The sequence below is a fragment of the Thunnus maccoyii genome, chromosome 24 (assembly GCF_910596095.1).
Source record: "Thunnus maccoyii chromosome 24, fThuMac1.1, whole genome shotgun sequence".
In the NCBI taxonomy this organism is placed as follows: domain Eukaryota; kingdom Metazoa; phylum Chordata; class Actinopteri; order Scombriformes; family Scombridae; genus Thunnus; species Thunnus maccoyii.
Window position 1 is genome coordinate 280,395 of NC_056556.1, and position 17,546 is coordinate 297,940.

General features: G+C 45.3%; 2 protein-coding genes across 8 annotated transcripts in view; both read left to right on the forward strand.

The window, feature by feature from the left end:
* LOC121891677 (NLR family CARD domain-containing protein 3-like) overlaps positions 1 to 17,546 on the forward strand; it is a 408,525-nt gene that overhangs the window by 77,188 nt on the left and 313,791 nt on the right. The gene's annotated exons all lie outside the window — the stretch shown is intronic.
* lrrfip1b (leucine rich repeat (in FLII) interacting protein 1b) overlaps positions 217 to 17,546 on the forward strand; it is a 31,878-nt gene continuing 14,548 nt past the window's right edge. For 2 of the 6 annotated variants that reach the window (XM_042404211.1, XM_042404212.1), the window contains exons 1-7: positions 217 to 1,392; positions 5,571 to 5,657; positions 10,213 to 10,263; positions 15,380 to 15,457; positions 16,650 to 16,685; positions 16,856 to 16,981; positions 17,074 to 17,244. In XM_042404211.1, coding sequence (XP_042260145.1) covers positions 1,300 to 1,392; positions 5,571 to 5,657; positions 10,213 to 10,263; positions 15,380 to 15,457; positions 16,650 to 16,685; positions 16,856 to 16,981; positions 17,074 to 17,244 — 642 coding nt within the window. In that variant the 5' untranslated portion in view covers positions 217 to 1,299. The remainder of the gene's footprint in view (positions 1,393 to 5,570; positions 5,658 to 10,212; positions 10,264 to 15,379; positions 15,458 to 16,649; positions 16,686 to 16,855; positions 16,982 to 17,073; positions 17,245 to 17,546) is intronic. The other 4 variants (XM_042404210.1, XM_042404213.1, XM_042404208.1 and 1 more) reach the window with 3 other exon arrangements.

The window sequence follows — 17,546 nt, forward strand, 5'->3', positions numbered from 1 at the left end:
TATTCTAATGAAAGAAAATTAATAATAACACACGATAACATTATAGATTATTAATAGTAATATTATCATTATAAAGTTTTTACTTAATATAAACACAGTGACGTATATACGTGTTCTTGATGAGTTATTAATCATTTATTTAGTGTATTTAATCATTTTTAAGAACAAATCAAGTCTTCAGAGCTTTTTACCTTCGTTAAAATAAATTAATATTCATGACGTCATGACGTCATGACGTGAAGAGTGAACCACAATAAGTTACTGTCAGGATGCGTTCACGGCCCGGTCCACCTGCGGCTCACCTGACCGCGTGACGCGTGTTTACTTCACGGTCACGGAGGAAGCGGCTCCGGTCGGCGGCGACGGGGACAATGGCGGATTAACGAGCTTCGGGCCGTTTAACCGACGCTGCGGAGAGAGCTTCGTCTCACGGAGGGATGTGACCGGCGGCGCAGGAACCGCAGCAGCAGCCGGTGGTGTTTGAACGCTTTTGTCTCTCCGGTTCTCCCGGTGTGACGGTCGGCAGCGAGCTAACGTTAGCGGCAGCTCGGCCCGCAGCCGCTCCGGACAGCGTCAGAAAAACACCGATTTTAAACGTGAACCGGGTCTATGTCGTGTTTTGACCGGGTTTAATGACGGGTCCGGTTGTGTTGGAGAGGAGGAGACCTCTGCGGATAATTCGGCTCCGGTAAAGACCTCCTGAAAGACGGACATCGAAGGATACCGGAGAGAAAGAAGCTGACTGCAGAGCACCGTCAGAAAAACACCGATTTTAACGTAAAACTACTTAATTCAGTGTTTTTAACGGGTTCAATAACGGGGCCTGTTTGTTTTGCAGAAGAGGAGACTTCTGCGGATAATTCGGGTCCCGGTAAAAACCTGCTGACCGTCTGGATCTCAAGTTATCAGAGAAACGAGTTCAGCAAACGTTAACGGCAGCGCGGCTCGCAGCCCCTCCGGACGTCCTGAGTCCGCCGAACCGCGTCACAGAAACACTGATTCTGAACGCGAACCCGGTTTATTTCGTGTTTAATCTGGGTTTAGTCACCGGGTCCGGTTCTGTTGGGGAGGAGGAGACCTCTGCGGATAATTCGGCTCCGGTAAAAACCTCCTGACCGATGGACAGTGAAGGATACCGGACCGAGAGAAGCTGACTGCAGGACAGCGTCAGAGAAACACGGATTTTGAAGGTGAACCCGGTTTATTTCGTGTTTTTACCGGGTTTAATCACCGGGTCTCATCACCGGGTCCGTGTGTCCCGGACTACAGGACACCTCTGCGGATCATTCGGCTCCCGGTATGATGGGGACTCAGGGACCGGGCAGGAAGAGGATCCCGAACCGGGAGAGGCTGACCGCTGAGGACGATGCCCTGAGCCAGATCGCACGAGAGGTGAGTTCTGCTAATCGATACTTGTTATTGATACGTTATTGGATCCATACAGCACGTGACTTCAGATCAGACACTGCGGCACATCAGCAGCGGACAGAGTCACCGATGAGTCAGCTGACAGGAGCCCGCCATGACATACTGATCAATCATGTTCAATCAATCAATCAATCAAATGGGAAAAAATGACACATAATTATAAATAATATAAACTATTTAAAAAACAACAAAAATAACAAACTTCAAATTTAAGTTTTAGCTTTCTGACTAAAATAAACTTGAATCAGCCTTAAAAAGTTCATTTAAAAAACAAGTTACATTAAAATGTTAATAATATGAATATATTAATAATGGTGACGCAGAGATTCATGTTTTACATTCTTATGATAATTTTATGATAATTAGGTGTGTGTGTGTGTGTGTGTGTGTGTGTGTGTGTGTGTGTGTGTGTGTGTGTGTGTCCTACATACTGAAGCTGGAATGTGGAAACATGAAGCTGCTCAGTCAGCTGGAAACTGAATCACTTTATTCTCCAGTTTGCTGAAAAGTAGCTAGTAGCTAGCTGCTAACTGCTAGCTACTAACTGCTAACTGCTAGCTGCTAGCTGCTAACTGCTAGCTACTAACTGCTAGCTACTAACTGCTAACTGCTAGCTACTAACTGCTAACTGCTAGCTGCTAACTGCTAGCTACTAACTGCTAGCTACTAACTGCTAACTGACGCCTGTTCAAAGAGCCTCAACGTGTCTACAAACACTGAGTCAGTTTGTTTTCAGCGAGTTATTCTGGTCTCAGTCTTTACATTCAGACAATTATCGCTGCGTTAATAAGATTTGAAGACTTATAGCAGCTGTGATGTGTGCTGTGGGTGTTGATTGACAGCTGTGATTGACAGCTGTTGATTGACAGCTGTGATTGACAGCTGTGATTGACAGGTGGCTCACCTGCTGCTCTCCGTGGCTCCAGGATGTGAGTTTCCTAGGATGGTGACATAAGACCCGCTCCTACTCTGCCTCTGATTGGCTGACCCTGATATTCTAACCCTAACTAGCCCACTCCTCACGCCGAAACCCAACCAACGAAGGCAACGAGTACTAGCCAATCAGAGGCAGAGGAGGGCGGGTCATTACATCACCATCCTCGGAAACTACATTTTGTGCAGCGCTCGGTGTTCTCGGTAAGCTAGCGTTAGCTGGGTATGAGGTGGCGGGGCGTGTTCTGCACTCCTCATATGGAAGCTCCAAATGACCGGCGCCAAACCGACTCCAGTCGAACCAGCAGGTGGCGCCACATCTCGCCACGTCTATCTTTATACAGTCTCTGAACCCAGCGACCATCTGTCTGACCACCATTTAGCCTCCGGGGACAACGGCTGATATCTCCGGGCTGCTGGTGTAGCCAGCAGATCCAGACAACTAAACCTCAAACCTGATTGGTCGATACTTCTCAGACTACAAACAGAAACCAGAACGCTGCTGATACCAGAATCCTGTCCCGTTGTCTCCAGATCATATACAGATAAATACATACATATCTGACGCCTTTCCTTTCAATCAGATGATTATTGGTTCTGGTTATTGATCGTGTGTGAGGTCACATGACGTCTTCAGTCTGAAGTTAAAGAATGAAACATAAAATAATCTGCAGCTGATTCACAGATTAAAGAAATAATGTAAAAATGTTCACATAATAATAATAATAATAATAATATTTACTCTGCAGCAGTCCTGATAATCAATAATCATTGAATCAAATGATTTGATGTTCTCACTTCTTAATTAAATGTTTTTGTTGCGTATTTTCTGATGATTTATAGAACAAATCAATTATTGACTCAGAGTTAGAAATGGATTCCTGATCAGCTGCTGGAACTGATGTATTGATCGTGTTTCAGCTGCTTGAACTGATGTATTGATCGTGTATCAGCTGCTTGAACTGATGTATTGATCGTGTTTCAGCTGCTGGAACTGATGTATTGATCGTGTATCAGCTGCTCCAGTTTCTGAGGACTCGCTGCATCATGTGATGGAGCTAAAACTCAAATGGTTAAACTGGTTTGTTCACATTCATCCAGTCAGATGTCGCTCCACGTATCAACATGTTTAACCCTCCAGAGTCTGAGTGGAAACTTCTTCATCCAGGAAATTAATAATAACAATAATTTACACAAATGCAACAAATCTTCACAATATTTATGAGCTGCAGTTTAGTTCAATTACAACAACTTCTCTCCATGAAACGTCTGAATCAGCAGCTGCTTGTGGTTTGGACCAATCGTGGCGTTTAGTGTGGCGGCAACTGACGACAAATCTCACCTGCCAACAAACACGATGCCATAGACGAGCAAAACTATTCCCAAATGTTCCCAAATGTTCCCAAATGTTCCCAAACGTTCCCAGATGAGGTTTGATTCAGTGAGTCAGGAGACATAATCTGCCTCAAACATCCAACTAGATTTATTTTAATAACATTATTGATGATTTTATTTGCTGCTGATGTTGAGCTGAAAGTTTATTTAATAAAGGTTATAAATGGAACGTTGAGTCCTCATGGTTCTCATGTTCATCTGTAATCTAGTTGTGATCTGCAGGAAGTCGTTACGTACGACTCTTCACTGGCAGCAGTTTAAATAAATCACATTATTTTACTTTGAAAAAGAAACATAAAACATGATAAAACATGATAAAGTGGATCAAAGCTGCTGCAGAATCAAAACCTCCTGCAGGGACGGAATAAAGGCTGCTGAACACAGACGGCTTCTGCTAAACTAGAGCTTTTATGAATGGAGTCTGGTGCCCCCCCCCCCCCCCCTTCTGACCTACTGAGAGAGTGTGTGTGTGTGTGTGTGTGTGTGTGTGTGTGTGTGTGTGTGTGTGTGTGTGTGTGTGTGTGTGTGTGTGTGTGTGTGTGTGTGTGTGTGTGTGTGTGTGTTTGTGTGTGTGTGTCTGACCTCCATCTTTAAGCCTCTGCAGCAGGACAAACATTAATCTGCATCTCAACTGTCACAACATGTTTTTATTTACTGGTTTACATATTTACAGGACAGACCAGTACGTTGACTCCCAGTGCAGTGATCAGGTTTCAGCAGAGACCCTCACAGAGCTGCTCAGTACTGGTCTGTGTTAACTGGCAACACATTTCCCAACATGACTCCAGTTCATCCAGAGTCGTATTTATCAGCGTCGATCATATCAGCTGTTGGAATATTCATGTGTCTGACGAGTTTCATAAAATCATTGTTTTAGTTTCTGTCTGTGTTGAACCTGTTTATGATGTTAGTGTGACTTCAAACACTACCTGTGTGCAGACAGGTGTGTCAGCAGGTACTCAGGTGTAGGGCTGAGTCAGTGTCATGGGAACAGAGGGAGTGTCTCCCAGTATGAAGACAGGTGGATCCACATTCCTCAGCTCGACCTGAACACACCTGAATGAACCTGAACCCGCATGAACACACCTGAACCCGCATGAACACACCTGAACCCGCATGAACACACCTTGATGAACCTGAACACACCTGAACACACCTGAACACACCTTGATGAACCTGAACACACCTGAACACACCTGAACACACCTGAACACACCTTGATGAACCTGAACACACCTGAACACACCTGAACACACCTGAACACACCTGAACACACCTTGATGAACAGATAACTTGACCACATTAAAAAAGTGTTTTATTCTTTTTAAAGTTGTTTAAAGTTGTTTTTATGTTGTAAAATTGTTTTTAAAACGTTTTCTAAAATCTTTATTTGTTTTGTACAAATGTAGATGTTTATTGATGATGGTTTTCATGTGATTTATATTCATGTTATATTAATTATATATTTATTGATTTTTTTAAAATACCTTTTTATATCTTGATACTATTTATTTTTGAATTATATTTTATTTTTAAGTGTTTCATATGTTATAAAATATATTTTTTATTTTGTATTTTTCATCTTTTTTATTTCATACATCTGTATTTATTGATTTGTCTCTCTGACGGGAATCAATATTTTCATTGATTGATTAAAAACGTCCACAAAGTCAGTTTATAACGTTGGATAAATATCAATAATCAATAATAATAAATCTGTTCCAGAGTCCCTTTGGAGAACTGATGAAATGAGAAAGTGACAACATTAAAAGATTGTTTGGTGATTGATTATTGAGTATTGATCTGTGTGACAGGCGGAGGCGCGGCTGGCGGCGAAGCGAGCGGCGAGGGCGGAGGCTCGAGAGATCCGGATGAAGGAGCTGGAGAGACAACAGAAGGAGGTGAGGAGGTCTCACTCTGCGCTGTAATCCTGAACCCAAACTCACTGCGCCGTTCTCCTCTCACCGCCTGCTGTGATTGGTCCACAGGAGTCTGTTTCCTGTCGCTAGCTTCAAAATAAACTTCATGTAAACAACAGATCAATCAGCTCTGATTGATTTGACCCTCCACTGAGCGCGTGCAGCTCCAGGTGAGTTTACCTGACAGTGCTGACCCTGCCGGGGTCAAAGGTCACACAGTCACAGTGAGTGTGGCTCTGCTTTAATCATCAGTCAGCTGCTGCGTCTCTGAGCGACGGACGCTTTCATGTCTCTTTACGCTGCGGTGAGTAAAGCTGCACTTACTAATGACTGAGCTTTCAGCCACGTCTCACTGTCTTCTGCTCAAAAGGTTAAACTGGTGATGACTCAGCGGTTTTATTTAAAGCTGATTCGTTTATATTCAAATGTTTTTGTGAGTTTTCAGCCTCTTAAATGTGAAGTTTTGAAGCTTTTCTGCATCAGAGATGATGATAAACTGAATATTTTAGTGTTTTAGGCAAAATAGGACGAGTGAAGACGTCACCATGGAAACTATGAAGTTGTAATGGAGTTAAAATAATCTGCAGATGGATCAATAGATACAATAATAGTTACAGCTTCTAACATGATGATAATAATAATGAAATCTGGAAGAAGTGACTTGAACTGATTTCATGTTTCTGGTCAAACAGACTTTCATCTGGTCAGCTGACTGTTTGTTGATGCTGGTCATGTGATCGATTACTGCTGATGATGTTCTCAGTTAATGATCAATAGTTTGCTTTGTTAAACAGAAACATGTTCAGGATTCAGTTTAATGTCACTCAACACAAAGAGAAGCTGCAAAAACCAGTAAAACAATAACCAGTTTATCACATTAGTTTCTGATTAAGTTTCTGGTGTTTGATCAATTGATGAATTGATTGGTTGTTACTGAGAGTCTCTGTGATGTTAAATCTATTGATAATGATGAAGATGAGTCGTCACCTCTCATTTATTATTTGGTGTAAAGAACAACGTGTTTTTCCCTCGTTGTTCCCAAGCTGGTAGAACTTAAAACAGTCTTTAGGTTTGATTGAGGTTCTCCTGGTTCTGGTTTTCCTGGTTGAGGTTTTCCTGGTTCTGGTTTTCCTGGTTCTGGTTTTCCTGGTTGAGGTTCTCCTGGTTCTGGTTTTCCTGGTTGAGGTTTTCCTGGTCGAGGTCTCCTATGGCGATGAAGAATGCATCAGAGTGGGGCGTCTCAGTTCACTCTTATCCTGCTCCTCATTAGTACTCGGGGTTCCACAGACGGCCGCAGTAACAGTTTGGAGTCATGAACTCTACAGTGTTTATAACCACGTCTTTGTCTCGCAGCCGGACCACAACCCGGTGGAGAGTCAGACCGTCCAGATGAGTCACTGTGTCCGACATGTTTCCATTCTGTCAAGTGTCAGTTGGGTCTGGTCTACGTTGGGTCTGGTCTTTGTTGGGTCTGGTCTTTTTTGGGTCTGGTCTACGTTCGGTCTATTCTACATTCGGTCTCGTCCACATAAGTTCTGGTCTACATTAGTTCTGGTCTGTTCGGTCTGGTCTATGTTAGGTCTGGTCTACGTTAGTTCTGGTCTGTTCGGTCTGGTCTACGTTCGGTCTGGTCTACATTGGATCTGGTCTGTTGGGTCTGGTCTACGTAAGGTCTGTTCTACGTTGGGTCTGGTCTACGTTAGGTCTGGTCTACGTTAGTTCTGGTCTACGTTAGTTCTGGTCTGTTCGGTCTGGTCTACGTTGGGTCTGGTCTGTTTAGTCTGGTCTACGTTAGGTCTAGTCTACGTTGGGTCTGGTGTACGTTGGGTCTGGTCTATGTTAGGTCTGGTCTACGTTGGGTCTGGTCTACGTTGGGTCTGGTCTGTTGCGTCTGGTCTACGTTGGGTCTGGTCTGTTGGGTCTGGGCTGTTGGATCTTGTCTACGTTGGGTCTGGTCTGTTGGGTCTGGTTTACGTTGGGTCTGGTCTACGTTGGGTCTGGTCTAAGTTAGGTCTGGTCTACGTTGGGTCTGGTCTGTGAGGTCTGGTCTACGTTGGGTCTGGTCTGTGGGGTCTGGTCTACGTTGGGTCTGGTCTACGTTGGGTCTGGTCTACATAGGGTCTGGTCTGTTGGGTCTGGTCTACGTTGGGTCTGGTCTGTGGTGTCTGGTCTACGTTGTGTCTGGTCTACATTGGGTCTGGTCTGTTGGGTCTGGTCTACGTTGGGTCTGGTCTGTTGGGTCTGGTCTCTTGGGTCTGGTCTACGTTAGGTCTGGTCTGTTGGGTCTGGTCTAAGTTAGGTCTGGTCTACGTTGGGTCTGGTCTCTGTGAACGTGGACCCACAGAGTCTCTCGTGCTGTGTCGAGTATGAATAACATCCCTCCATCATCTGTTTGATTCATGTCATTTAACCCCAAACATCTCTGACCTTTGACCTCTGACCTCTGCTTCATGTGTCTAACCTGCTTCTCCTCTTGTCTCCTCCCGCCTGCTGTAGCTGTTTCACAGCCACAAGGTACGACTAACTAACTAACTCTCCATTCCACCTTAAATCTGCTGAGGAGTCGCAGCGGCGCCTTAAAAACAAGAAATCTGTGAAATCTAAAGAGGAATAAATGAAACAATAAATAAATAAATAAACACATTCTCTTATTCTTTCACAGATTTATTCTTGTTTATGGCACTCCTTTGACCCCAAAGTCTGTTTGTTTTACTCGTCTCGCAGCACCGGCCGGGTGGAGTTTACTGCTCACTGAGCTCACAGAAAGTGTTTTACATCCTAAGCCCCACCCGCCTACTGCACCAAGATGCTTAAAACAAACACACCACAAGTTTTTCTCTTTAAATCTGATGTTTTCATATTTCATCTTCTTGTCCTAACATCTTCTTCTTCCTCCTCCTCTTCCTCCTTTCTCCTCTTCTTCTTCCTCCTCCTCATCTTCCTCTCTGCAGAAGTATTATGGTCTGGATAATAAGTGGGGTCACATTGAGCAGTGGATGGTAGGACTCTGTATGAGCTGCAGTCAGACACATGGAAACCTTGTATCTCCTGTTTTCATTCTTTATTTTTATTATTTTCTACATCAGAGAACAAAACTGAAGACATTAAAACTATAAAACAACACATCAGGACTCATGTGATCAAACCAAACTATGTTTGATAAGTCAGATTCCTCAGCGTGTCCACAGTTTGCCTTGATGGCAGCTCCGCTCAGTGCTGGTAAAACCAGTAACAGGTGAGCCTGGTCACCAGCTCGTTGGTGGGATTTCTCACCTTCTTGAAGCGTTTGACCAGGACTTACTCGTCCCCACATTTCACATGTCTATGAGTTGTTAACAGCTCCACCAAATAGTGATTTTTCCCTCTAAACTTCTCACATGCTTTCATTTCAATAAATGTTCAAATGATCCAATATTTCAGCAAAAATCAAAGATTAGAGAAAAAGTCCAAAAACTGAAAACAGATTTGTGTATCAGAACTTTGTTTTTTCTTCTTTCCTCTCCCATTAATCATCTCACCACCCCTCAGATTTATCTGCTGACCCTTTGGAGGGGCCCGACCCCTAGGTTGGGAACCACTGGACTAAACTAGCTAACTGTATATAAAGTAGTGTAAACTAGCTCCACCTCCAGCAGCTACAACAGTAACATGCTGCTCTAACACTGATGCTTCACTATTAATAATCTAATGATGTCATATATAATAATATATCAGCGTCTCTTTGATTGGAGGTCAAAGGTCAGTTTACCTCCTGACACACAGACTCTGATGTAACGAGGGGAGATACGAGGTTTTCAGGTGGCGCTGCACACAGCATGTCAGCAGGAAGTAGATCTGTTAGTCTGCTTGTTGTTTGTTTGTTTGTTTGTTCTGCACGTGCTCAGACTGTCTCATGGATTAACGGTCATACTGATTGATGAGTGATTGATTATCAGTCTGCACTGAATGTGACGTTTGTATTTAACAGCATCATTCAAATTTGATCAGTTTGTTTTGTTTTATTCTGATTTTATGGAAACTTTATATTTTTATTTCCATGTCTATTATTTTATATTATTGCATGTTGACGGTGGGCAGTGTTTCCCCTCAGCATGTCTGTCAGGTAGCTGCTGTGTTGTTTGACCCTGCTCTCTGTCTGTCAGGAGTTTCCTCTGAACACATCAGGTCAAACTGTATTGATTTAATATCATCTAATCTCATATAATAATAATAATAATAATATAACATCATCAGTGATCCGTTTGTGTTCAGAGGACACGTGACCCTCTCACTCTTCTTCTTCTGTGACTTCCAGCTCTGTAACTGTTCTCTGTTTCTTCTTCGTGGCTTCAGGAGGACAGTGAGCGCTACTCTCGCCACTCCCGGAGACACGCTTCGGTCTGTATCTCTTCTTCTTCTTCTTCTTTCTTTTCTTTTCCTGGCCGAGTGTCTCAGAGTGTGTTGCTGCGGCGACCGTCAGTCACACACCTGAGGGGAAGTGGACGGGTTAGATCAGGCTGGTTTCCATGGTAACGGAGGTGTGTTTGTGTGATTTCAGGTGTCAGACGATGAGGAGAGGATGTCTGTGGGGAGTCGAGGCAGCCTGAAGGTGAGACACACACACACACACACACACACAAGTACTGATCAATACCAGAAGATATTGATCTGTTTCATACGTTAGTCAGGATACTGCAGGAATGATGACTCTGTGTTTCCAGTGATCTGATTGGTCCGTCAGGCTGTTGATCCTCTGTTCAGCATTATACGTTACCACGGTGATCTGCCTGGTTACCATAGTGATCTACCTAGTTACCATGGTGATTTACTTGTGCTAAAAGTGAGGCAGCTTCGTGATAGCAGAACACCTGAGTGACACATTGATGATGTCACTTCCTGACACACACACACACACACACACACACAGAGACCATCAGGCTGATCAGTGATCAATAACCGATAATAATCGATCGATGTTACTGAACACATGTAACCATCCTGCAGGTTTACAGCATTTACACTTCCTCTCTGTCTGTTACAATACTACAATACCCATGAGCCTCGGCTGCTGTTGCTATGGAGCCGAAGCCAAAACAACATGTCGCCATGGTTACTGAATTCACTCAAAGTGACCCAGAACTAATAAGTGAACTGATTTAATCTGCAGATTGTAAAACAAGTTAAATATTTAACTTCTGCTTGTTAGCGGCACACATGACCCGAGTCTAAGCTCTGCGATTGGCTGTTTCTTGCTGAAATGCACTCTGGGAGTTGTAGTTAATGTCTAGTCTGAAAGCTTTATGTCCACAGTCCCATAGCTTCAAGTTATTAACAACTCTCTCACAACGCTCTCACAACTCTCACAACGCTCTCACAACTCTCTCACAACTCTCTCACAACTCTCTCAACACTCTCACAACGCTCTCACAACTCTCTCACAACTCTCTCACAACTCTCTCACAACTCTCTCACAACGCTCTCACAACTCTCTCACAACTCTCTCACAACGCTCTCACAACTCTCTCACAACGCTCTCACAACTCTCTCACAACTCTCTCACAACGCTCTCACAACTCTCTCACAACGCTCAGAACGCTCTCACAACGCTCTCACAACGCTCTCACAACTCTCTCACAACTCTCTCACAACTCTCTCACAACGCTCAGAACGCTCTCACAACGCTCTCACAACTCTCTCACAACGCTCAGAACGCTCTCACAACTCTCTCACAACGCTCTCACAACTCTCTCACAACGCTCTCACAACTCTCTCACAACGCTCTCACAACTCTCTCACAACTCTCTCACAACTCTCTCAGAACGCTCTCACAACTCTCTCACAACTCTCTCACAACTCTCTCACAACGCTCTCACAACGCTCTCACAACTCTCTCACAACTCTCTCACAACCTTCTCACAACGCTCAGAACGCTCTCACAACTCTCTCACAACTCTCTCACAACTCTCTCACAACTCTCTCACAACCTTCTCACAACGCTCAGAACGCTCTCACAACTCTCTCACAACACTCTCACAACGCTCTCACAACGCTCTCACAACTCTCTCACAACGCTCTCACAACTCTCTCACAACTCTCTCACAACGCTCAGAACGCTCTCACAACTCTCTCACAACTCTCTCACAACGCTCTCACAACTCTCTCACAACGCTCTCACAACGCTCTCACAACGCTCTCACAACTCTCTCACAACGCTCTCACAACGCTCTCACAACTCTCTCACAACGCTCTCACAACGCTCTCACAACTCTCTCACAACTCTCTCACAACGCTCTCACAACTCTCTCACAACTCTCTCACAACGCTCAGAACGCTCTCACAACTCTCTCACAACTCTCTCACAACTCTCTCACAACTCTCTCACAACTCTCTCACAACGCTCAGAACGCTCTCACAACGCTCTCACAACGCTCTCACAACGCTCTCACAACGCTCAGAACGCTCTCACAACTCTCTCACAACTCTCTCACAACGCTCTCACAACTCTCTCACAACGCTCTCACAACTCTCTCACAACTCTCTCACAACTCTCTCACAACTCTCTCACAACGCTCTCACAACGCTCTCACAACTCTCTCACAACTCTCTCACAACGCTCAGAACGCTCTCACAACTCTCTCACAACGCTCTCACAACGCTCTCACAACTCTCTCACAACGCTCTCACAACTCTCTCACAACGCTCTCACAACTCTCTCACAACTCTCTCACAACGCTCTCACAACGCTCTCACAACGCTCTCACAACTCTCTCACAACGCTCTCACAACTCTCTCACAACGCTCTCACAACTCTCTCACAACGCTCTCACAATGCTCTCACAACGCTCTCACAACGCTCTCACAACTCTCAGAACGCTCTCACAACTCTCTCACAACGCTCTCACAACGCTCTCACAACTCTCTCACAACGCTCTCACAACGCTCTCACAACTCTCTCACAACTCTCTCACAACGCTCAGAACGCTCTCACAACGCTCTCACAACGCTCTCACAACGCTCTCACAACGCTCTCACAACGCTCAGAACGCTCTCACAACGCTCTCACAACTCTCTCACAACTCTCTCCCAACGCTCTCACAACGCTCAGAACGCTCTCAAAACGCTCTCACAACGCTCTCACAACGCTCTCACAACGCTCTCACAACGCTCTCACAAAGCTCTCACAACGCTCTCACAACGTTCTCACAACGTTCTCACAACATGTCTTGATGTTACAGCGAGGACTGAAACATGTTTCTTCTTCTCTGCAGCCGTCAGCGCGGCTCTGTGAAGGTCCTCGCTCTCTGAGCTGCAGGGTCGGTCTCTGACATCACTTCCTGTTGTTAGTGTGTGCTGTCAGTAGACAAACCGTAGAAAGAGATCAATCAATCAATCAGTCAATACAATAATGCATTGATTCATTGCTCAGTAGTAATCAGTGAAATGGTGACATCTGCTCGTCAAACTCTGCCGTTACTAACAACTGATTCTGTCTTCCTTCCTTCCATCCTTCCTTCCTTCCTTCCTTCCTTCCGTCCTTCCTTCCTTCCTTCCTTCCTTCCTTCCTTCCTTCCTTCCTTCCTTCTTTCCTTCCATCCATCCTTCCTTCCTTCCTTCTTTCCTTCCTTCCATCCTTCCTTCCGTCCGTCCTTCCTTCTTTCCTCCTTCCTTCTTTCCTCCTTCCTTCCTTCCTTCTTTCCTTCCTTCCATCCATCCTTCCTTCCTTCCATCCATCCTTCCTTCCTTCCTTCTTTCCTCCTTCCATCCTTCCTTCCATCCATCCTTCCTTCCTTCCATCCATCCTTCCTTCCTTCTTTCCTCCTTCCATCCTTCCTTCCATCCATCCTTCCTTCTTTCCTCCTTCCTTCCTTCCTTCTTTCCTCCTTCCTTCCTTCCTTCCTTCATCCATCCTTCCTTCTTTCCTCCTTCCTTCTTTCCTCCTTCCTTCCTTCCTTCATCCATCCTTCCTTCTTTCCTCCTTCCTTCTTTCCTCCATCCTTCCTTCCTTCCTTCCTTCCTTCCTTCCTTCCATCCTTCCTTCCTTCCTTCCTTCCTTCCTTCCTTCCTTCTTTCCTTCTTTCCTCCATCCTTCCTTCCTTCCATCCATCCTTCCTTCCTTCTTTCCTCCATCCTTCCATCCTTCCTTCCTTCCTTCCTTCCATCCTTCCTTCTTTCCTCCATCCTTCCTTCCTTCCTTCCTTCTTTCCTCCATCCTTCCTTCCTTCCTTCCTTCCTTCCTTCCATCCTTCCTTCTTTCCTCCATCCTTCCTTCCTTCCTTCTTTCCTCCTTCCATCCTTCCTTCCATCCATCCTTCCTTCTTTCCTCCTTCCTTCCTTCCTTCTTTCATCCTTCCTTCCTTCCTTCATCCACCCTTCCTTCCTTCCTTCTTTCCTCCTTCCTTCCTTCCTTCTTTCCTCCTTCCTTCTTTCCTCCTTCCTTCCTTCCTTCCTTCCATCCTTCCTTCCTTCATCCATCCTTCCTTCCTTCCTTCCTTCCTTCCTTCCTTCATCCATCCTTCCTTCCTTCCTTCTTTCCTCCTTCCTTCCTTCCTTCTTTCCTCCTTCCATCTTTCCTTCCTTCCTCCCTTCCTTCCTTCTTTCCTCCTTCCTTCCTTCCTTCCTTCTTTCCTTCCTTCCATCCTTCCTTCCTTCCTTCCTTCCATCCTTCTTTCCTCCATCCTTCCTTCCTTCCTTCCTTCCTCCCTTCCATCCTTCTTTCCTCCTTCCTTCCTTCCTTCCATCTTTCCTTCCTTCCTCCCTTCCTTCCTTCTTTCCTCCTTCCTTCCTTCCTTCCATCTTTCCTTCCTTCCTCCCTTCCTTCCTTCTTTCCTCCTTCCTTCCTTCCTTCCTTCCTTCCTTCCTTCCTTCCTTCTTTCCTCCATCCTTCCTTCCTTCCTTCCTTCCTTCCATCCTTCTTTCCTCCATCCTTCCTTCCTTCCTTCCTCCTTCCATCCTTCTTTCCTCCATCCTTCCTTCCTTCCTTCCTTCCTTCCTTCCATCCTTCTTTCCTCCATCCTTCCTTCCTTCCTTCCTTCCACCCTTCCTTCCTTCCTTCCATCCTTCTTTCCTCCATCCTTCCTTCCTTCCATCCTTCCTTCCTTCCATCCTTCCTTCCTTCCTTCCTTCCTTCATTCCTTCCTTCCTTCCTTCTTTCCTCCTTCCTTCTTTCCTCCTTCCTTCCTTCCTTCCATCTTTCCTTCCTTCCTTCCTTCCTTCCTTCCTTCCTTCCTCCCTTCCTTCCTTCTTTCCTCCTTCCTTCCTTCCTTCCATCTTTCCTTCCTTCCTCCCTTCCTTCCTTCTTTCCTCCTTCCTTCCTTCCTTCCATCTTTCCTTCCTTCCATCCTTCCTTCCTTCCTTCCTTCCTTCCTTCCTTCCTTCCATCCTTCTCTCCTCCTTCCTTCCTTCCTTCCTTCCTTCCTTCCTTCCTTCCATCCTTCCATCCTTCCTTCCTTCCTTCCTTCCTTCTCTCCTCCTTCCTTCCTTCCTTCCTTCCTTCCATCCTTCCTTCCTTCCTTCCTTCCTTCCTTCCTTCCTTCTCTCCTCCTTCCTTCCTTCCTTCCTTCCTTCCTTCCTTCCTTCCTTCCTTCCTTCCTTCCATCCTTCTCTCCTCCTTCCTTCCTTCCTTCCTTCCTTCCTTCCTTCCTTCCTTCCATCCTTCTCTCCTCCTTCCTTCCTTCCTTCCTTCCTTCCTTCCTTCCTTCCTTCCTTCCTTCCTTCCTTCCCTCCAGCCGTCGGACTATGGAGGGTTTTTGGGCTCCAGTTCTCGTGCTTCCTCCAGGGCCAGTTCAGCTCGCGCGAGCCCAGTGGTGAGCTCTGGGTGGTGTTGACTTCCTGCATGACTTCCTGCATGACTTCCTGCATGACTTGCTGCATGACTTCCTGCATGACTTCCTGCATGACTTCCTGCATGACTTGCTGCATGACTTGCTGCATGACTTCCTGCATGACTTCCTGCATGACTTCCTGCATGACTTCCTGCATGACTTCCTGCATGACTTCCTGCATTACTTCCTGCAACGCTCTGTTTAATAAGCGTCCTACTCTGGGTGGCGTTGCACTCGTCTGCCGCCGCCAGGCGTCTGTTCACTTCACCTCCTCCCTCACACAGAGGCACTTCCTGCTGGCGTCTACGGAGCCTCAGGAAGGACATTTCTCCTCAGTGATGGTTGATGTTTCTGCATTTAGATAAAGTCTTCAGGTGGTTCATGTAGCTTCGTCCTTGTGACTCTGCTGCATCACACACAGTAACATCTGTTAAACATCTGTCTGTGTCATGTGATAGTTGAATATCTGTGATCAGTTTCCATTGAACACATTGATCACCACTTCAGTTAAATGTGCAACATTAGCTTCATGTGAGAACACAACGTCCCCATGACAACGTTGACACAAGGTTGAAGGTGTTTACTTCAGATTAATGTTGATATTAAACACCGACATCGTTTCCACAGAGATCACAAATCCACCGTGACTGATCCACCTGGAACACGTTCACATGAGCTCACATTATTTAGAGGAACAATCAATAGTTTACATTATAAAACTAATATTAAATTACAACAGCAGGTTGCAGTTATAACAACACGATCACTATTATTCATCCTCTGTTCAGATTAACAGGATTAGTGCAAAACACGTCACATTAAGACAAAGCAAGAATTAAATAAAGTGACGAGAAACAGATCAGACTTATTTTAACTTATTTTAACTTATTTGAAGTTATTTGAAGTTATTTTATAGGAGGAGACATAGTGAACATCTGCCTGACGACGGCAGACGTATCCAACGCCACCCGGCGTGCGGCGCTTCTTAAACATCCTGTTCACACGTCTGGTGACGGTGAAACAAGGCGTTCCATACTCTCTCTCTCTCTCTCTCTCTCTCTCTCTCTCTGACGCCACCTGCTGGCCGTCTGTCCACATTTCTGATTATTGATGATCAATACTTGCTCCTGTGGTGACGTGCTGCGTCTCCATGGTAACGTGTTTGTGTGTGCAGGTGGAGGAGAGGCCTGACAGAGACTTCCTGGAGAAAGTGAGTCCAAAGACTACATTTTAATCTAAAAGACAAAACAAAGTAAAGTCTGTAAATTAAATTAAAAATTAAATTGTTACTAGTTTGTAATATTTTTGTAAATCTAAACAAGTTAATTTATTTAACTGATTATGATTATTGATTAATTATCGATGACCTCGTCCTCTCAGGGCTCGAGGACGGCGTCGACGCTGTCCGCCGCCACGCTCGCCTCGCTGGGCGGAGCTTCGTCCCGCAGAGGAAGCTGTGACACGTCGTTCTCCGTGGAGACGGAGGCGTCCATCAGAGACATGAAGGTACGGTATTATACTTTACTGATCAATCCATCATCATCAATAAAGGTTTTATTCATTCTTCATCATAATCATGGTGTTATTGATCGTGTCAGGACTCTCTGGCGGAGGCGGAGGAGAAGTATCGTAAAGCGATGGTTTCAAACGCTCAGCTGCACAACGAGAAGTCGACTCTGATGTTTCAGGTGGAAACTCTGCGGGAGGAACTCAGCGACATGGAGGAGCTGCTGTGGGAGGCACGTCGCCACGGCGACGACAGGACAAAGGTCAGAGGTCACAGGGCACTTTACTTTCAGAATAAAAGTTCCATGTTTGATAGATGAGTTTCAGTCACAGGAGACGCTCACCTGAGACCGTAGACCTACAGGTGGACTGTACAGATGTAGACCTACAGGTGGACTGTACAGATGTAGACCTACAGGTGGACTGTACAGATGTAGACCTACAGGTGGACTGTACAGATGTAGATCTACAGGTGGACTGTACGGATGTAGACCTACAGGTGGACTGTACGGATGTAGATCTACAGGTGGACTGTACGGATGTAGACCTACAGGTGGACTGTACG